The sequence below is a fragment of the Moschus berezovskii genome, chromosome 22, assembly GCF_049115385.1.
Source record: "Moschus berezovskii isolate FMDL1 chromosome 22, NW_MosBer_1.0, whole genome shotgun sequence".
Lineage (NCBI taxonomy): Eukaryota > Metazoa > Chordata > Mammalia > Artiodactyla > Moschidae > Moschus > Moschus berezovskii.
The window spans coordinates 28,108,271-28,126,334 of NC_142481.1; the positions used below are offsets into that span (position 1 = coordinate 28,108,271).

General features: G+C 40.3%; 1 protein-coding gene across 3 annotated transcripts in view; it reads right to left on the reverse strand.

Annotated features, from left to right (window-relative positions):
* Positions 1 to 1,734: 1,734 nt before the first annotated feature.
* Positions 1,735 to 18,064, reverse strand: part of CTCF (CCCTC-binding factor) — a 46,620-nt gene continuing 30,290 nt past the window's right edge. For 2 of the 3 annotated variants that reach the window (XM_055412520.2, XM_055412521.2), the window contains 9 exons: positions 17,715 to 17,885; positions 15,151 to 15,284; positions 13,080 to 13,200; positions 12,343 to 12,492; positions 8,968 to 9,128; positions 8,426 to 8,608; positions 7,758 to 7,893; positions 4,496 to 4,657; positions 1,735 to 3,218 (listed from right to left, as the gene is read on the reverse strand). In XM_055412520.2, coding sequence (XP_055268495.1) covers positions 3,034 to 3,218; positions 4,496 to 4,657; positions 7,758 to 7,893; positions 8,426 to 8,608; positions 8,968 to 9,128; positions 12,343 to 12,492; positions 13,080 to 13,200; positions 15,151 to 15,284; positions 17,715 to 17,885 — 1,403 coding nt within the window. In that variant the 3' untranslated portion in view covers positions 1,735 to 3,033. The remainder of the gene's footprint in view (positions 3,219 to 4,495; positions 4,658 to 7,757; positions 7,894 to 8,425; positions 8,609 to 8,967; positions 9,129 to 12,342; positions 12,493 to 13,079; positions 13,201 to 15,150; positions 15,285 to 17,714; positions 17,886 to 18,064) is intronic. The other variant, XM_088830227.1, reaches the window with a different exon arrangement.

The window sequence follows — 18,064 nt, forward strand, 5'->3', positions numbered from 1 at the left end:
CCATCATAAAAAAAAATACAAACAATAAATGTTAGAGAGGTGTGGAGAAAAGGGAACCCTCCTACACTGTTGGTGGGGATTTCAGTTGGTACAGCCACTGTGGAAAACAGTATGGAGGTTTTTCAGAAAACTAAGAACAGAATCACCAAATGATCCAGCAATCCCATTCCTACGCACATATCTGGGCAAAACTATAATTCAAACACATATACACACCCTATGTTCACACCTGCACTATGCACAATAGCCAAGACATAGAAACAACCTAAATGTCCATCAACAGATAAAGAAGATGTGGTATACATACACAATGGAACACTACTCAACCATAAAAAATAATGAAAAATGCTACTTGCAGCAACATGGATGCAACTAGAGATTACTATGTTAAATTAAGTAAATCAGAAAAAGACAAATAACATATGATATCACTTATACGTGGAATCTAAAATATGACACAAATGAACTTATCTATGAAACAGAAACATAATCACAGACATGGAGAACAGACTGGTGGTTGCCAAGAGGGAAGGACAGAGAGGGAGGCTGAGATTAGCAGATGTTAAGCTTTTATATATAGAATGGATTAAAAAAAAAAAAAAGTCCTACTGTATGGCACAGAGAACTATATTCAGTAGTCTATGATAAACCAAAATGGAAAGGAGTATTTAAAAAAAAAAAGAATGTATATATAACTGAATCACACTGCTGGATAGCAGTAAGTAACACAACATTACAAACCAACTATACTTCAGTAACCAAAAACCCTGTAATTTGTGGCCAAAGCTTTCACCTAAAATGGGTCTGCCAGAGCAATCTGCCCAGAAATGGCCAACAGCAAGATGGTAATTCACCAATACAGAAACTTCCTAACACGTTTCCTTCCCATCCTGCTTCCCAGGTGCTAACAGGGAGCTATGCTCTCTAGGTCTCTCCCCACAGTCTGGTAGTGGCACTTCGGTCTCCCCTTTCAAGTGAACTTCTCTAGGGCAGACTAGAGAAGAACTTCTCTAGGGTCCAGTTTCTCTCTGTTCCCCTGCATTTTGCAAAGCTTGATGCATTGATCCCAGTCCTCCGTGAGCCAATTTTTTAAGAAGTTATTTATTATTAATCTTTTTACATTTGGGTTCTGCTGGGTCTTTGTTGCTCCATGAATGCATTCTCTAGTTGTGGTGAGTGGGGACTACTCTTCCATCGAGGTTCGCAGGTTTCTCATTGCAATGGCTTCTTTTGTTGCGGAGCACAGGCTCCAGGTGCATGGGCTTTAGCAGCTGTGGTGCCGGGCTTAGTTGCCATGAGGCATGTGGAATCTTCCTGGACCAGGGATCAAACCCATGTCCCCTGAATTGGCAGCCAGATTCTTAGCCACTTTACCACCAGGGAAATCTTGAGCTGAGATCTTGAGGCCAGAGTTTTCCATCGGCCCCTTTTCCTTTAAGCTCTGTGGTCCACCTGCTCTACCACGGGGAATCCACTATTTATGTGGATCATGGGGGCTGGCAGCTGTATGGACTCACATCTCTACTCATACACTTTTGGGGCATTAAAACTTGTAGCAGGATGCCCTCAGTATCCCATCACTTGCCAAGATCATCGCCCATTTGCTAGACAGAAGTGGTCATCCTGGAAGCACAGCCTGCTTCTCAAAGAGGCCTGCGCTGTCTGAGGTTATGCACACAGACCCCTCTGGTCCCCTGGTTAGGCAGGAATCACACAAGTGGGGGTGTTCGGAGCACTTGTTAATCCGTTATGATTTATTAGCTGTACAGCAGTAGATCCTCCTCCCCAGCTTTCAACCCCATTACATATTTTATTACAGGTCTCATGTTGGCGTCCTAAAATAATGAAAAATATCACACAGTACAGCTAAGTACAAAATGCATCAACCTAGAGTCTGATAGCTAACTGATGGCTCTCTTAAAAGCAATACACAGAAGAAAAAAGTGTTTGAAATCAGCAAGACTGAGGCTCTCTAAAAAACACATTTTAAACATGTGACAGTTCATGTGCAAGAATCACTTTGAGTCGGTTTTGCTTCACATTATTATTTTTTTGAAGGTCCGAAGTTTAAATTACTGACCTAGTGAAATTTCCTGGCCCAGCTTTTAAGAGCTGCTGTGACCCACTCATAATCACCCTTCTGCTTCAACAGAGGATTTATAAAACACGAAACTCAGCTACGAACAAAGCAAAGAAAATGTAGATGGCAAATCATAACTGAAAGTTAATTGTACAAGGTTCAAATGCTGGCTCCATGGGTTGGAAATCATGATGTTCCATGTGGGTGTCGGTCACTAGCGGGCAGCAGTCTCGGTGCCGTTCTGCGACATGATTGTGATCCAATTCCTTGTCAATGTTTACAAACTACCGTCTGCAGTAACTTAATTTGCAAGTAATTAAAATGCTGGGTTTTCTTACACTGCACTTCTTTTCAACCTCGTAATTAATGGAAAAGATTAAAATGTAAAAAAAGTTATTTACAAGCTTGACCATACCAGAAACTTTGCCAAGAAAGAGGCAAAGTCTTCAGGACAGAAACCAATCGTAGCATGCCATACTACTGGTGTGCAGCTGACTCCAAGCAAAGGGAGTCAGGGAAAAGCAAAAGCAAAAACCAGTTTAAAAGTCTAAGTCCTTCCCAAGTCTGCATTTACAATTAAAAACTCTCCTGGGAAGAAGACCGTAAGAACTCTGGGAAACCTGGTGATGGTTTCTGGAGTGGTTTACCATTGCAAGAGAGAGGGTTCAATGTCTCTGTTTCCAACTAAGAAAACCAGGGAGGCGTGAACACTGTCCTCAGCACTTCACAGTAAACCCTCAAGGACTCAGAACATTCCATGATTTGCTAACATCAAACAGCAAGTTCTAGTTAAATCACATTTTCTAACATCATCCTTGAAGTTTTAGTTCTCAGTATGTTTGGTAAAATGATGCTTTTCCCAAAGCCAAAAGAAGAAAGAAGGGAGAAAAATTAAGATGCAGGCCGTTTAAACACAGCCCAGAGCAGTCCTGGCAAGGAGCAAGGCCCCGCCATCACCGGTCCATCATGCTGAGGATCATCTCAGGTGTGAGGTCTCCATTGGGGGCATCTGTGGCAGCTGGCTGGGCCTCCTCTTCCTCCCCCTCCGCAGGCTCTGCGTCTGGCTCTTTTTTGACTTCAACTATAATGTTCTCAATTGCACCTGTATTCTGGTCTTCGACCTGAATGATGGCTGTTGCTGGCAAAGAAGAGCATGAAGAAAACAAATGCTCCATTAAAGCCCCCAAGAATTGCAAGGGTCTTTTCAGACTTGACACTAAATGAAAGTCAGCAACACAAGAAAGCCTCAGTTCCGATATAGAGAACGTCAATAAAAAAGACTTAATAACCTATAATGTGGCCATGCACAAAGCCCAAATACTCTAGATGGTACCAAAAAACAAAGCACTGACATTCCTCTTCATATGCCTCCCAAATCATGTATTAAAAATCTTAAAGTTTTCCTTTATCTCATAAATTAGGGCTTCACAATAGTCAAGAGTGACACAGGCAAAAAATGCAGACAGTACAAGACAAGGAATACTTCAGAGGTAGGATGCAGGCAGGTCTGTTTTAGAGATGACCCACCTAGAGCAAAAGAACCTGACGTTTTCAACAAATTTATCTGTGCCAGGTCTTAGTTGCGGCACACAAGCTTAGTTGTGGCATTCAGGATCTAGTTCCCTGATCAGGGATCGAACCTGGGGCCCCCTGCATTGGGAGTGCAGTCTTAGCCACTGAACCTCCAGAGAAGTTCCAGAACCTGATATTTTTGCATCTGAAGCTGTCCAACACTGAGGGCCCTACCACCAGTTTGTTCACTCAAATCTTTGTAGGTCAAAGATTATTACCCCTCTGTAATAAGACATTTCGGCATGGGGCTCAAGGAACATATTAAAAAAACAGATGAAACGCTGCATTTGTTAAAGAAAGAAAAAGAATTCTCAGCTTTTAGGAGAGTCATGAATAGACCTGAGACTCCCTAGAGCCTGCAATTACAAGGGCCATGTCCAGTACACGACTGCTGCCCAGTGTCCTCTCATAAATCAGGAAGCCAACAACAGAATCCATGGGCCTGGGTTTCTTAGGAGGGACACTGGCATCATGGAAATCCCTTTATTCCTCCATCCTTTAAAATTTGGCTCTTATACATACATTCATTACCACGTCAATTTTGCCAGCTGACTAAGACTCTAATTGTTTTGTAAAACCCTCCCACACTGACAGTACCTATCTCATAGTAAGTACCCTTCGACTCTGGACTTTATCTTGCTGAAACTTAACAGGCCTCTAGAGACTTTCTCAGATGTTCCCCAATAAAAAACTAAAAAATCACTTCCTGAGAATTTGTTCCCAGTGTGACCTTAACTTGTTCTCATGGCTCAGTTCCCATCCAACCAAAGAACAAGGACCCGTCTGGCTTCCCCACATGTTAGAAAAGGACGCCAGCCTACTGAGCTGAGACAGGCAACTTACGCTGGGTCTGTTTGGGCTGGTTGGTTCTGCCAGGGGGGCGTCCTCTCCGTTTCTTGGCAGGTGGTGGGGCTGGGGTCACGGGCTGGGGCTCTGGCTCGGGTTCAATCTCCACGGCAGGCTCCTCCTCATCCTCATTGTCATCCAAGTCTGGCTCAGCATTTTCTTCTCATGAAATCAGGAAGAAGAGGTGGTGGGGCAAGGAGACAAGTGGTGGAAGGAAAAGCAACACACAAATAATCACGTATTCTGTGAAGTCTAGTTAAATATTTATTTTCATCATTAATAGCCCACTTAAAAATTCCATTTCACTGGAATTTTTGTTTTCAGCACTAAAGAAAGTAAGCTGGTATTAATGCTAAATTAATAAGCAAATCAACTTGAATACCATTATTCATATTTTATGTGGACTGGATATTCTTTCAGCTTTAGATATCAGAATGTTGAGTTTCAAATTCTTAAAGGTAACTCCAACTTACACCAGTTATATAAACAACCCCGCCAAGTGGTGTTTTAAGCTGAAAATGAAACAAATGTTCCCTCTACCTACTATACACGGATAAAACAGGACACTAAGCCTGAGATGGACCCCTGAAGAGTGGTGGAAGATGTTTTTGTGCATTTGTGTGTATAAAGTTCTTGAAGCACCGTGAGGTCCTATTTACTAGGAAAAGTGTTAAGGTCAAATTTGGGGATTTAATTCCCAGCTGTCCCAAACCCAGTGGGTCCTCCTAACTCCCTTACTTTCTCCCTAAAGCAATTATCACATAAAAGGAGAGGGAACTATTGTAGAAAGAACACTGATGAAGAGCCTGATAATACAATTTCGAGTCTCCGATCTCCTAAGTGTGTGACCTGGGATGATAACCACACTGAACCTCAGTTTCCTTGTGTAATCTCTAAAGCACTCTCAAGGATCACAAAGAGATAATACCTGTAATTGTCCTCTGCAACTTAGATTCTACCACATCATCACAGATGCTTTTACACTACACATCAGAGTTTATAAAAATTCTCCATTATTCCATATAGGCTTCATTAAATAAGAGGTGTTACCCTCATTTTATAGAAAGAGAGAGAAACTAAAGTGATTTATAAGGCACAACTAACCACAATTTGGGGGTGTTCTGCTGCCCACACCTGTAGGCAACTGAAGAGTTCTTGCTACCCTTCCCCTATTGCCATGGCACAAAAGATATCCTGCCTGCCTTCCTCCAAGAAGCACAGGTTACAAGCACATTCTCTTTCGCTCACACCAAATGTTTAAATATAGAAATCTGTGGGTAAATGCCTGATCATCAGGACAAAATGCCTTGTCAAGTGACTGAAATCCTAAGCGAAAATGTGGGGAATGCACTGGTACGTGGCAGCGTGTCAAGAACAACATGCTTCCCTGCTGAACTCATTCAAGCCCCCTATTGCCTAAGTTGGCCCAACGCCTAGAAAGCTAAACAAATTCAGTCCGAACTGAGGAGGGGGCAAGAAGCACACAAAGAAAGTTAATAGGGTCAAAAGCTTATTGGACTGGAGAGATTTTGGTTAGAAGCCTTGAAAATAGCACTAGACTCTGGTGGTCAATTTCTGTCGATGACCAACAGGCAGAACTTCTGGGAGGGAACAAATATGATTCAGGCCTTCAGCAGTCCAAACATTCTGGGATAAAGCGACAATAGGCCCCAAACAAAGCTCTGCAACTCCTCCTCCAGTCTTCTCTAGTGCAGAAGACGAAAGGAGGAACCACAGAAACCCACTAGGAACTGTCATTAAACTCTGCAGCTGAAAGATGTTTCTCGTAAAAGTACAATTAAGACAGTGGAGCTGGTCTTGTCAGGAGATGAACCACAGAAGTGAACATGGTAGTACCATGAGAAAAAAGGTATGTCTGTGGCAGAAGAAGGCTCGGAAACCAAGAGCTACTACAGGTATCCTGAAGCTCAAGTTTATCTGGGCATCTCTGCTGGTTCTTGAGGCCCACTGACATTCCTTGGCACCTCCTAACAGTCCACTCAATTTCTTTGCCAAACAAAGGGATTCCACAATGATTCTCAGTAGAGTGTGATGTGCTTTTATAAAAATTAAACAAAGTCAAAAAAGAAAATTAAGCAAAGTGACATTTTAAAGGAGGTATTCACTTAAAACCCAGTGACTGAAGATACTGCTTAAAACAGATTTTCCACTAAAGAAGGCAGCAAAAAATAAATTACTCTTATGCTTAGATGAATATTCCCCCATAAAAAGTTCTGAATAGAAAAGTGAAGACTTTATTAAGATAAAAAACCAAAAGGGACTTTCTTATATATTTAAATATAAAAGACTTAGTACTTTCATGAATAAATTTTATAATAAAACCAATAAAGTGACAGACATCTTCAGTTTTCAGAAATTTCCTTTCCCACTGTTTCTGACAAGCAATGCAGAAGACACAATGAGAACTTCTTAGAAATACATTAGGCATCATCTATAAGTACATTCCCCAAAAGAAAACTCCTCTACATCCTTTTCCACAAGTCTTAAATATTGCAGCCACAGATGTGCCTTCTCAACTAGGTGCCAGTAGCCCAAGTATCCACATTATAAAACCTAACACTTTGGAATGAGTTTGTATCATCAAATGTGACTCCTACATTACCAACACTCTTGTTCTCCACCCCACTTCATGAGTCTAGCACCTCAACACATAGACCTTCTGCCTGGATTTCATGACTAATATCCCAAAGAACATCAATGGTAGGAAAATAGGCAAAGTTTTAAATTATAAATGGCGAGATTAAGGTAGGAAGAGAAAGGCTGACCTTCATGGATTTGATCAACACATCTCAAGGCTAGGCTGACACAGGCAGTCAAACCAGAAGTTGGTCAGGATGCTTAAGCAACCTTCTTCATGTCCATTAGAGTCACTGCTCAAATCTAGACCAGCTTCCTAAATGTAAAAGCTATGAACATAGAAAAGAAACTCTGCTGGCCTTAGAATATCACTAATCTGAGTAAACTGAGTATAAAGATATTAATTTTGCTTCAGCTTTAACTGAACATATCTTATCAAGCAATAGAACACCATAAGAGAAAAAAAAAAAGAAAAATTTGCTCTGGGAATAAGCTAACTGCTGCTGTAAATATATACACACATCAGGAAGATTAGAGGTTTAAAGGAAGCATGAGAGAATGGCCTATCTCTGTATTCCAGCATGTCCTTATGTAAATACACTGTAAACTCTGCACTGAAACCTGCCACTTTTAACTAACTCAAGAAATAAAAGTCACTTACCACTGTCAGAGGAGTCTTCCTTTTTAGAACGCATCTTTCTCTTTCTTCCACGTTTACTCTTCTTCGTTTCTCCTCCATTTTCCCCTTCTACACCATCTGGACCAGCACAATTATCCGCATGTCTTGCCATAGTATTCTAACAAAAGGAACAAAATCCTCGTTCACATTACTAAAAAAGGTAAGATTAAAATTGGAAATCCTCTTTTAGTTTAATAAAAAAAACAACTGGGCAGTGGTTATCCACACTAAGTCTCAATGTTCTAGTATCTGCTAAGTGTGTCCTGAACATACTGTTCCCATTCAGGAAAAACGGTCTCCATCTGGAGTGGGTGGAGAGAGAGAAAAGGGTGGGTGGGAGAGGCGAGTTGCTCAGAAGATGGGGTTAGGTCCTCTGAGCAGGGGAGAATCAGATCAAGCTGCCTGTCCTGTGCAGACCTGACTAGCATGACCGTAAGTAAAGACAGACCTGATAAAAAATACTGAGTTCCCCATCAATGGAAAGGTTCACACATGGACAGGTGTGATGTAGTGGGATGGGGATGACTGACCCTTTCCAAATGATAGTTTATCTCTATAATCTCAGTAGAGAAAACTGCCCTGCTTTGCAACGGAAGGTCAAGAACATGGATGGTATCAAGAACTGTAAGGGAGGAAGTTCTGACTCTTACCCGGCGTGTAAATGTTTTCCCACACTTAGAACAGACAAAGGCCGCAGGGACAAAGTTGGGGTCATGATAGCGTTTGAAGTGCATGTCGAGGAGCTGTTTCTGGCGGAAGGTCTTGTCGCAGTGGCTGCAGGCATAAGGCTTCTCCCCAGTGTGGGTGCGCTTGTGCATGATCATGTGCCTCTCCTGAAAGAGAACGGGTTGAAGAAAGGTCTCAGAGCCTGTGGTAGGGCTGCGATCCCCCACCACCTGCATGCATAACTCTAAAGACCTTTCTCTTCCAAGGGTCCAAGACCAGAACTGCTTACTGAGAGGATAATGTAAACCTTACTGGGGTACAAAACTGCTTCCTCAAATCCTAGCAGATACACTCACTTCTGCTGAGCTGCTTCTGTAGATGACTCCCAAGCATCAGGCCCCAGAAACAAATTCTTCCCTTCTCTCAAGTCCTGGACTTACTTCCACATAAGGTATATATAAAAACCTTCTGATAAAACCCAACACTAATGAGACATCAACCATTTTCTAACTATGAAGGTTCCTACCTGTCTACAAGCGTAATCACACTGATCACACTTAAAGCGCTTCTCATTCTTGTGTGACTTCTGGTGCTGGATGAGGGCATAGCGCTCATGAAACACAGCATCGCAGTATCGGCATTTCTTGCCCTGCTCAATGTAGGAATGCTGCTTTCGCAAGTGGACACCTGAAAGCAAAACACAAAGCCCAGTCCAACTTGTGAAAACACAAACATCTCAAAGAGTTAAGAACACATTTCTCTCTGCTTCTGAATATAATTACTCTGGCTGCTATACAGAAAATGGAAAAAAGGGAGTAAAAACAGACATGGAGAGACTAGTTGAGATGTTAAAACTGGACAGGTGAGGGAAGGTGGTGGTTTGGAGATGGCAGTGGGTATGGAGGGCAGGGGACCTGACGAGAGACCTAAGAAGCTGAATCAACAGGACTCAGTGACTGACCAGAGTGAGGAAGAGAAAGGTGGGTATCAGGAATGACCTCCAGGTTTCTGGCTTGGAAAACTGAGCAGATGGTGGAGCCACTCACTGAGACAAGGAGTAAGTGGAACAGGGCTGAAGCCTGAAGTGTGTGTCTGTCTTTGGGGCAAGGAGGCAAAGGGGATTTAGACCCCAGTTTTGGACATGTTAAATCTGAAATGCCAGATGGGAAGGAAGCTGAGGGAGAGAGGACTGAGTGATAGAACTCTTCATGAGGACTGGCTGAGAAGGAAATCACTGAGGAGAATGGGAACACAACTGATGAGGACAAACAGCTGGACTACTGAGGAGCCCAGCTGTGTTTAGGATCAAGAATTTATGGTGCTAACCATCTGCTCAATCAAGGTGCTATCACTTCCAACTTTTGTTGTTGTTTAGTTGCTAAATAGTGTGTGACTTTTTTGCGACCCCATGGACTACAGCCACCAGGCACTTCTGTCCATGGGATTTCCCAGGCAAGAATACTGGAGTGGGTTGCCATTTCCTCCTCCAGGCATTGGCAGGTGGATTCTCTACCACTGAGCCACAAGGGAAGCCTCATATTAAACTTAAAGAGGGCCAATTCTGGGGAATGGAAATAAGGTAAGAGAAAGGGATGGCTCACTTTTTTACTCTCTACACATGTTCACTATATGAAGACTTTTTATACATACATATATCATTTCAAATAATTCTTAGACTCAACTTCTGCTCCTCAGATAGAGAGACCTAACAGTTAATGTGAAACACTTTCAAATGTTTTTATTAAATATTTACAATAATAATTCTGTAAGGTTGAAATTATTCCTATATTATCAGTTTTTAAAAAAAACTTATTAGAACAGTAAATATTTGGAGGTGAATCTTGACCCTGGTAGGTCTGCCTCCAAAGCCCATGCCTTCCTGTGTCCCAAGGTGATGAATCTTAATTATTGCATATTAATGTGAAGCTGAAACTGCAATACTTTGGCCATCTCATGCGACGAGTTGACTCACTGGAAAAGACTCTGATGCTGGGAAAGGTTGGGGGCGGGAGGAGAAGGGGACGACAGAGAATGAGATGGCTGGATGGCATCACCAACTCTGTGGACATGAGTTTGAGTGAACTCCAGGAGTTGGTGATGGACAGGGAGGCCTGGCGTGCTGTGATTCATGGGGTCGCAGAGAGTCGGACACAAATGAGCGACTGAACTGAACTGAACTGACTGAATGTGAAATCAGACCTGCTTTAAAGAGGGAACACAAACTTGGGAATAGTTTGGGGATAGTTTGGGGAGATAACTATTGACAGCTCCTTAACTGTCTCATAATGAGCTCACTATGTAGGATCTAAGAGGTTATCATGCAAGTATAAAACACTCAAGGTTTTCATTTGCATCAAGATAGTGAATAACTTAAAAAAATAAGTAAATAATCCAAACAGTGGCCTAACAGTTCACACAGTGCCATGAGATATTACTGGTTTAGGTTTTAGTTTCTATATGGTAAGAACAGTAAAACTCTTTCATTCATCTGAGAACAATACTTCTTAAATTTTTCTAAAATCCTTTCCACACCAGAATAGGATGAACACATGACCCACTGGATCTTACGTGGAATCCAACGTCCTCTACTTCAAGCTCACAGTTTCATCCTAAAAAATGTTTTATGTCAGTCTGCAGTTTGTTCAATATCGTCATATTAATGTAAAAATGTTTTAAGACACTAGCGCAATTGTATGACTTTACTCAAAACCTTCTGAGTAAAACCAATGCTACAGAAAGACAGGCCAGGTCTTATGATATGGTTTGGTATGCTCCTGATACGACCTGGGTACTTATACGCCCCAGCGTGAGAAATAGCTCTAGAGAGTTCCAGAAGACTCAAGTCCAGCTCTGCCACTCATAAGCTGTGCTGTATCACTTTGGTCAAGACACCTGGTTATCACCTACAAAGCTCAAATAAATACGCCTTGATGACTTCATATGGTTGTTGTGAAGATCAAATAAGTAAAAAAGTAAAATAAAAGTATAAAGACAACCTGCAAGGTACAATTTATCTAAATGCATTATTATTGTTATTTTGTAGGGAGCAATGCATTTTGGACAGAGAACAGACTGGGGCAGTATTTTTAACTATTTTAAATAAGAAACACAAAGGGATAAATTCAGGTGACCTTATCTGTAAGTATATGAGATATCCTAAAATTTCTACCACTAAACTCTGCCTTTACATTAACTGTAGCTTAATTATGTACAGAATTATACCTATCACCAAATCAATACAACAGTCTAATTACCTAAAGTACAAATATTCTGGAAGAAAAAAACCCAAAAAGCTGAAGTGGACTGACCTTAGTTCTAACCATACTGTTACTTCCCTATTTGGGGACTTTTAACATTACCAATGAAGGCTACTGATTAAAAATACACTTTTCTCTCATTATGCTAAGTCACTTCAGTCGTGTCCGACTTTGTGTGACCCCATAGACGGAAGCCCACCAGGCTCCCCCGTCCCTGGGATTCTCCAGGCAAGAACACTGGGGTGGGTTGCCATTTCCTTCTCCAATGTGTGAAAGTGAAAAGTGAAAGTGAAGTCGCTCAGTCGTGTCCGACCCTTAGCGACACCACGGACTGCAGCCTACCAGGCTCCTCCATCCATGGGATTTTCTAGGCAAGAGTACTGGAGTAGCTTGCCATTGCCTTCTCCGTCTCTCATTATAGCTGCCATTGATTTATAGATGAGCTACAGTCAGGAAAAAATTTTGCAGTGTAGCTTCAGTAAGAGACAGAATAAAAGAGCATAAGCAATGACTTATTAAATAGCAGGCCATTCACAATACACAAAACTCACAAAGTCAGAGAAGGAAGTAACCTGTGATCATTATCTTCATGTCATAGATTTGTCAAAATTTATTTTTCATTTGCCACTAGTTAACCGACTTACCCAGATCACTTTTTCGGGCTATGACAGTGTCACAGTGAGGACAGTGAAATTTGGCCACGTTTTCTGTGTGCTTCTGTAAAATGTGCATCTTCATGGTACCACTTTGGGTAAACCGTGCATGACAAATATAACATTCATAAGGTTTTTCCCCTTCAAAGAAAAAATACAGAATGAACAAATTAGATGAAATGACTAAATAACTACCATTTAACTGGAGGGTTACCAAGTGGTAGATATGCCAAGCCACAGAGGATCTACAGTTTTTAACTCAGGAAGGATGAGGCTCAGGCCCACTGCCTGGCTCAGGCCTATCTTCAGAGATGAATAAGAAGTCCCAAACTGGGGCCACCACCTCTGCTCTGCCCAGCTCTGCCACAGAGTCCTTCATGTTAATAAGAGTAGTTTCTATAGCAGTACTTACCTTTGGAGGAGAGCAGATGGGATGATGGCAGGAGGACCTGGAAGTTTTTCTTTTTAGAAAAAGACTGTACTTTGAAAAACTGACAAACTGGGTTAGGTAATCTACCCAGACTTCTAACAGTAAAAAATTTCCATTCTCCAGTGTACATTCAGAGCAATGAATTCTGAAGGTATGCCAGAGAACATCTGTCAATTATATACTATTCTCATGCCTGTTTCCATCTGGGTAACTAATACGGGTACGTGGTGGGATTCACAGGGTGCCATGGGATCCACTAAAAAGTGGTTCATTAATGTAAGGAAGGGAGAAGGCCTACCTGAATGGGTTCGCATGTGCCTTTTCAGCTTGTATGTGTCCCTGCTGGCATAACTGCACAAGCTGCACTGGAAAGGACGCTCCCCAGTGTGAGAGCGAATGTGACGTTTTAATTTGCTGACCTGAAATACAAAAGCAACAAAACCTCTTACACCTGTATTAACATAGGTTGTGACATGAACACTGTGGGTCAAGCACAAAAGCTTTAGTTTTGGAAACTGAAGTTCATAACAGAAAAAGTCTAAAGGACAGTATTTCTTCCTCTTTAACTGTTACCTCTAAAATCCCTATCATAATCTAAGGGAAGAGGGTAAAACGGATAGGGGATGAGTCAAGATGAGTCACTATTAACTGTTTAGGCCAGGTGATAGGTCCATGAGGATGTAATATACTATTTTATCTACTTCTTTATATGTCTGAAATTCTCCAGAATAGTTTTAAAATAATTCATGCTTATTTATGGATCAAGTTTCTAACAAACTTGAATCCAAGTTTATAAGTGTATTTTAATTCCCCTTAGTTTCTCTTTCATTCAACAGCACTTCCCAGACAGGCCAGGCACCAGCAGCCTCTCACCTTCCTCCCTATGGACTTACGCTTTTCATCCTCAATTGGGTACCTTTCCAACCAAAGAGTGACTCTAAGGAGGGTTTCAAATACTCACTAACATTTGACTTGAAAATTTTAAAAAGTGTTCCAATTTTTATACTAAAATCCCCCTGTACTTCTACACAGTAAAAATTTCATACACTGAAAGGCTAAAGAATGGTTCCAACAGTATTACTGAATAATTCTCTTTCTAGGACTTCAGTTCAGTTCAGTTCTAGGACTTATCACATATTAAATTTCTGTATACCGTAGGATCTATTCTTTTTCAGTCAACTCTTTTTTCTTGCTCCAATAACACACTGTCTTCATTTATCATAGAGTTTTACGACAGCCAAAAGCAAAAGCCCTTCATTCCTTTTTCAAAAAATTTTTAGTCATTCATATATACACTTCCAGTAGAAATTCAGAATAAACTTGAAACGTGTATTTACTAATGTCCTTTGGAAAATTCTGGAACATTTTCTTCTTATAGGTATTAGGTGCTTTTTGCTGTTCAGTTTACCCCCAGGTCATTTTTATTGCTGTTAGAATTTGAATCTGTTTTCTAGTATTGATACTGTATAAAATAAGTCACTGATTCCTGTGTATTTACCTTGGATCTGACCACTTGATTGAACTCAAACGTTCTAGGTTTTTCAGCCAATACTCTTGGATTTTCTACGTAAGAAAGTATGTCTGTAAGAAACGACAGTTTTGTCTTTCCATTTATAATTCATTAATTATTTTATGCTATTATCTAGGATTTCCAACACAATGTTGAAACTCTAACTGTGAGAATGGGTATCTTGTTCCAAAGTTACTTAGGCTAGGTTTACTATAGGCTGCCAGTAGATACCCCTCATAAAAAAGACATTTTCTTCTACACTTGACTTGCTAGAACTTTAAACAGTAGCAAGTATCAAATTTTATAGTTTTCCAATTATAGAAATGATCATGTGGTTTTTATTTAATCTCTCAATGTAGTACACACCAATAATTCCCTAATGTTGAGTTACTCTTGCATTTTAGATACATTCTATTTAATAATCATGTTTTAGTAATAATCTATTACTAAATCTCTTCTGTTAATTTATTTAAAATTTTGGCTTTTCTGTGAGAAAAAGATACAGTTTTCTTTTTAGAAGTATCCTAATCCAGTTTTGGTAACAAGGTAACCTCAAATAATTATGGTGATAAAATTTTCCATTTTTAAAATACTCTTGCTATAGTGACTTGTTTCTTTGAAGTTTGGCAGAATTTGCCTGTAACATTAATAACATGTAGATTAGTACTCTTTTTTTAATGGGGAAACCTTTCACACTCATTACATGAGAATTTTTTTTTCTAGTGGTTGGGAGGAGGAGTGGTAGTAATCTAGTAAGATATTGTATCTTGTATTATGAGGATATAAACTATCCTCACACAGGAATCATGATCTTAAGACAAGGAACCAACAAGGAGCTGAACTTCTACACTGAACTTACTTCCACACTGGCGTAATCGCACATGGAACACTTAAACGGCTTCTCATGGGTGTGTTTGTAACGACGATGCCGCACCAATTCTCCACTAGTCACAAAGGCCATATCACAGTCTGGGCACTTGTGAGGACGAGTACCTAGAGAAAGGAGGACATAACAGAAAGACAAGGACGTGGCTAATTACAGAGTTCAGTGTGTGGCACAATGTGGCGTGAGGCTGGACCCTGGTTATCTCACCAACCCCGCCTGAGAGTAGCTCCAAAAGCCCAGCTGACTTTACAACACCAATCTCAAAATATTAAAAACACATGTTGAACGTTTAGTTTCTCTTAATTACCATTCTGAGTCTGCTGTCTTTGATTACAAAATCTTTTTTATCCCTATTTTGTGAACATTCTGATCACTATGGCTGCTGCTGCTGCTGCTAAGTCACTTCAGTCATGTCCGACTCTGTGTGACCCCATAGACGGTGGCTTACCATTGCCTTCTCCGGATCACTATGGATTAAAGGTTAATAGAAATACCTGTTTCAACCCATCTAAAAAAATACAGAACACATCTTTTAAACCTCAATGTCTATCAAGTAGAGGTCACAGAATTAATAGTTATTTGACTCAAGATCCTTCTACACATCAAAACTTACTGTATTGAAATTATATATACAGAACCAGTGGGTGGTCCATGTTGACCAACTTTTTCTTTAAAAAAAAAAGAAATATAATAACGTTTTCTATTTTAATTTGGTTTCATAAGGTATTCCAGAGATTTACCAAAGGCTTTAAAAGTTATGTTATGTGATTTAAACAGACTGTTTTCAAATATCCATATCCAAAATCAAAGGCAGGCTACCTTTAAGAATGGAATTAGGAAAACTCACAGTGTTATGAATGGGACCAGCCATTTGCAGAAATGATTTTCCCAGAGATTGAGAATACTGGAGAGGGCAATGTGTTTGGATATGATAGCAATTATTAGGAAATTCCAAAGAATGTTCATTTATTCAGTTTGCTTCTTTCACACCACTGAGGATTAAGAGTGAAGGATAGAGTTCTTATGCATGAAAAATGTACATTCTGGTAGTACAGACAGGTAAGTAAAACAACAATTAACGAGAGAAGGAAAGCAACATCAATTCCTATTAGGACACAGTAAGCTGAAAACAAAGAATTTCCAATGTTTACCTAGCATTACCGAAGGGGGAGGAAGAGGCCTGCCTCCGATAGACCTAAGCATGGCAATTAGGAAACAAACGGACACCGCTGTGGGACATGAATTTTCATCAGGTTGTACCACATGAACGACTATGTCCCTCTGCTTAAGGTCCACGCTCACCAGGCCACTGTTCAATTGCTATAGTATCTGGACATAGGCAAGGGTGCCCCCTAGGATGCAATACTATTGCATCTACAAAATAAAAAGGTGCATTCTTCACCATAAACTGATGTTCTATTATGCTCCTGACTCTTGAGGGTTTGGTTAGTATGAATTAGTCCTGCCAAATCACTCCTATTAAATAGCCAAATTTCTTATTTTCAAAGCTGAGGACTTGACCATGACACACAGTGCCCACATCAAGGCACTCCCATTTTGGCAGTCCTATAATGTTTTCAGCTGCTTTTATCCAGTCTTCTGCCTTTTCCCTAGGATTTTCAAACTACCAAATAAAACATATTATCGTCAAGTGTCTGGATAGAAACTAGGGAGTTGGTGAGAAGTGACTAAGTCACATTAAAAAATACACTACTGCACAGCATACTGCTTATAGGCCAGCCCCTACTTGATCATGTTCATCAGACAACCAACACATCAAAGAGAAAACAAGAGTTGTCATATAAACTGAGGTGGAGAATCTGGATAGAAGAAAGCTATTTTTCATGAAGAATCAGGTGAGAGAAGTTTCTATGAGCACTTGGAGCCAAATATCAACACCGTAAGTGTATAAGAGCCCAGAAGAGAGTCTCAGGAGAGCTTCAGCCCATAGTCTCTCCACTTTAGTGACCCCAGAACCTGACCACGGTCTACACGAAGCTAATATTAGAATATTAAGTATGTGTGGACCATGAATGAACAAATGTTTGAAATGCTGGAACAGTGTCTTAAATTTTTCATTCTAGGTTTATGAACTGTAGCTTATTCTTTGAGGTAAAACAACCAGAAACCATGGTTTTTACAGAGAAGGACCACATTTCTATTTCTAATGTTCTTCCTCATAGTGCCTGGCAATCATTGCCTGGGATTTTGGGGGGTTAGTTTTTGTCATTGTTAAAACTTTAGCAACACAATGGTGTTGTCCCCAGGAAATATTATAGTTTGGTTAACTACCACAAAAAATCTTTATCTGAATCACCATCCTTATATAATTTGGATTATTCCCCATAAATTTTCTTTATATTTGCCTATAAGTCCACTTGCTTACAATAAATCAAGATTACAAAAAGGGTACCATAAGAAAGAACAAAGACGTCTTACCACTTTTACTCCCACTGGAATCAGCTTAGAAGATATTTAAAACTCAAGTTTAAGCCTTTGCTAAGCTGTAGTCCCCAACATGTTTATTCAGCACCTACCTGTGTGTGTGTTAAGGTGATTCCTCAGAAGGGTGACTGTTCTGAATGCCCTGCCACAGAGATGGCACTTATGTGGTCTCTCATCAGTGTGACTTTTCATATGCCGATCCAAATTTGAACGCCGTGGACATGTGTAACTGCAAAGCTCACACTGGAATGTCTTCTTTACACCTATATGCAAAATAAAACACTTACTTGTTGCAGGGTTTCAAAATTTTTAAGTTTAATCCTAAGCTTAAACTTCTACAGATTATTTTGTTACCTTTTTATAACTAAACCCAATTAAGTCATATTTAGTCATAATTATCTCATGCTACCAATAGATTTCTTTCTTTCTTTTCAGGACTTAA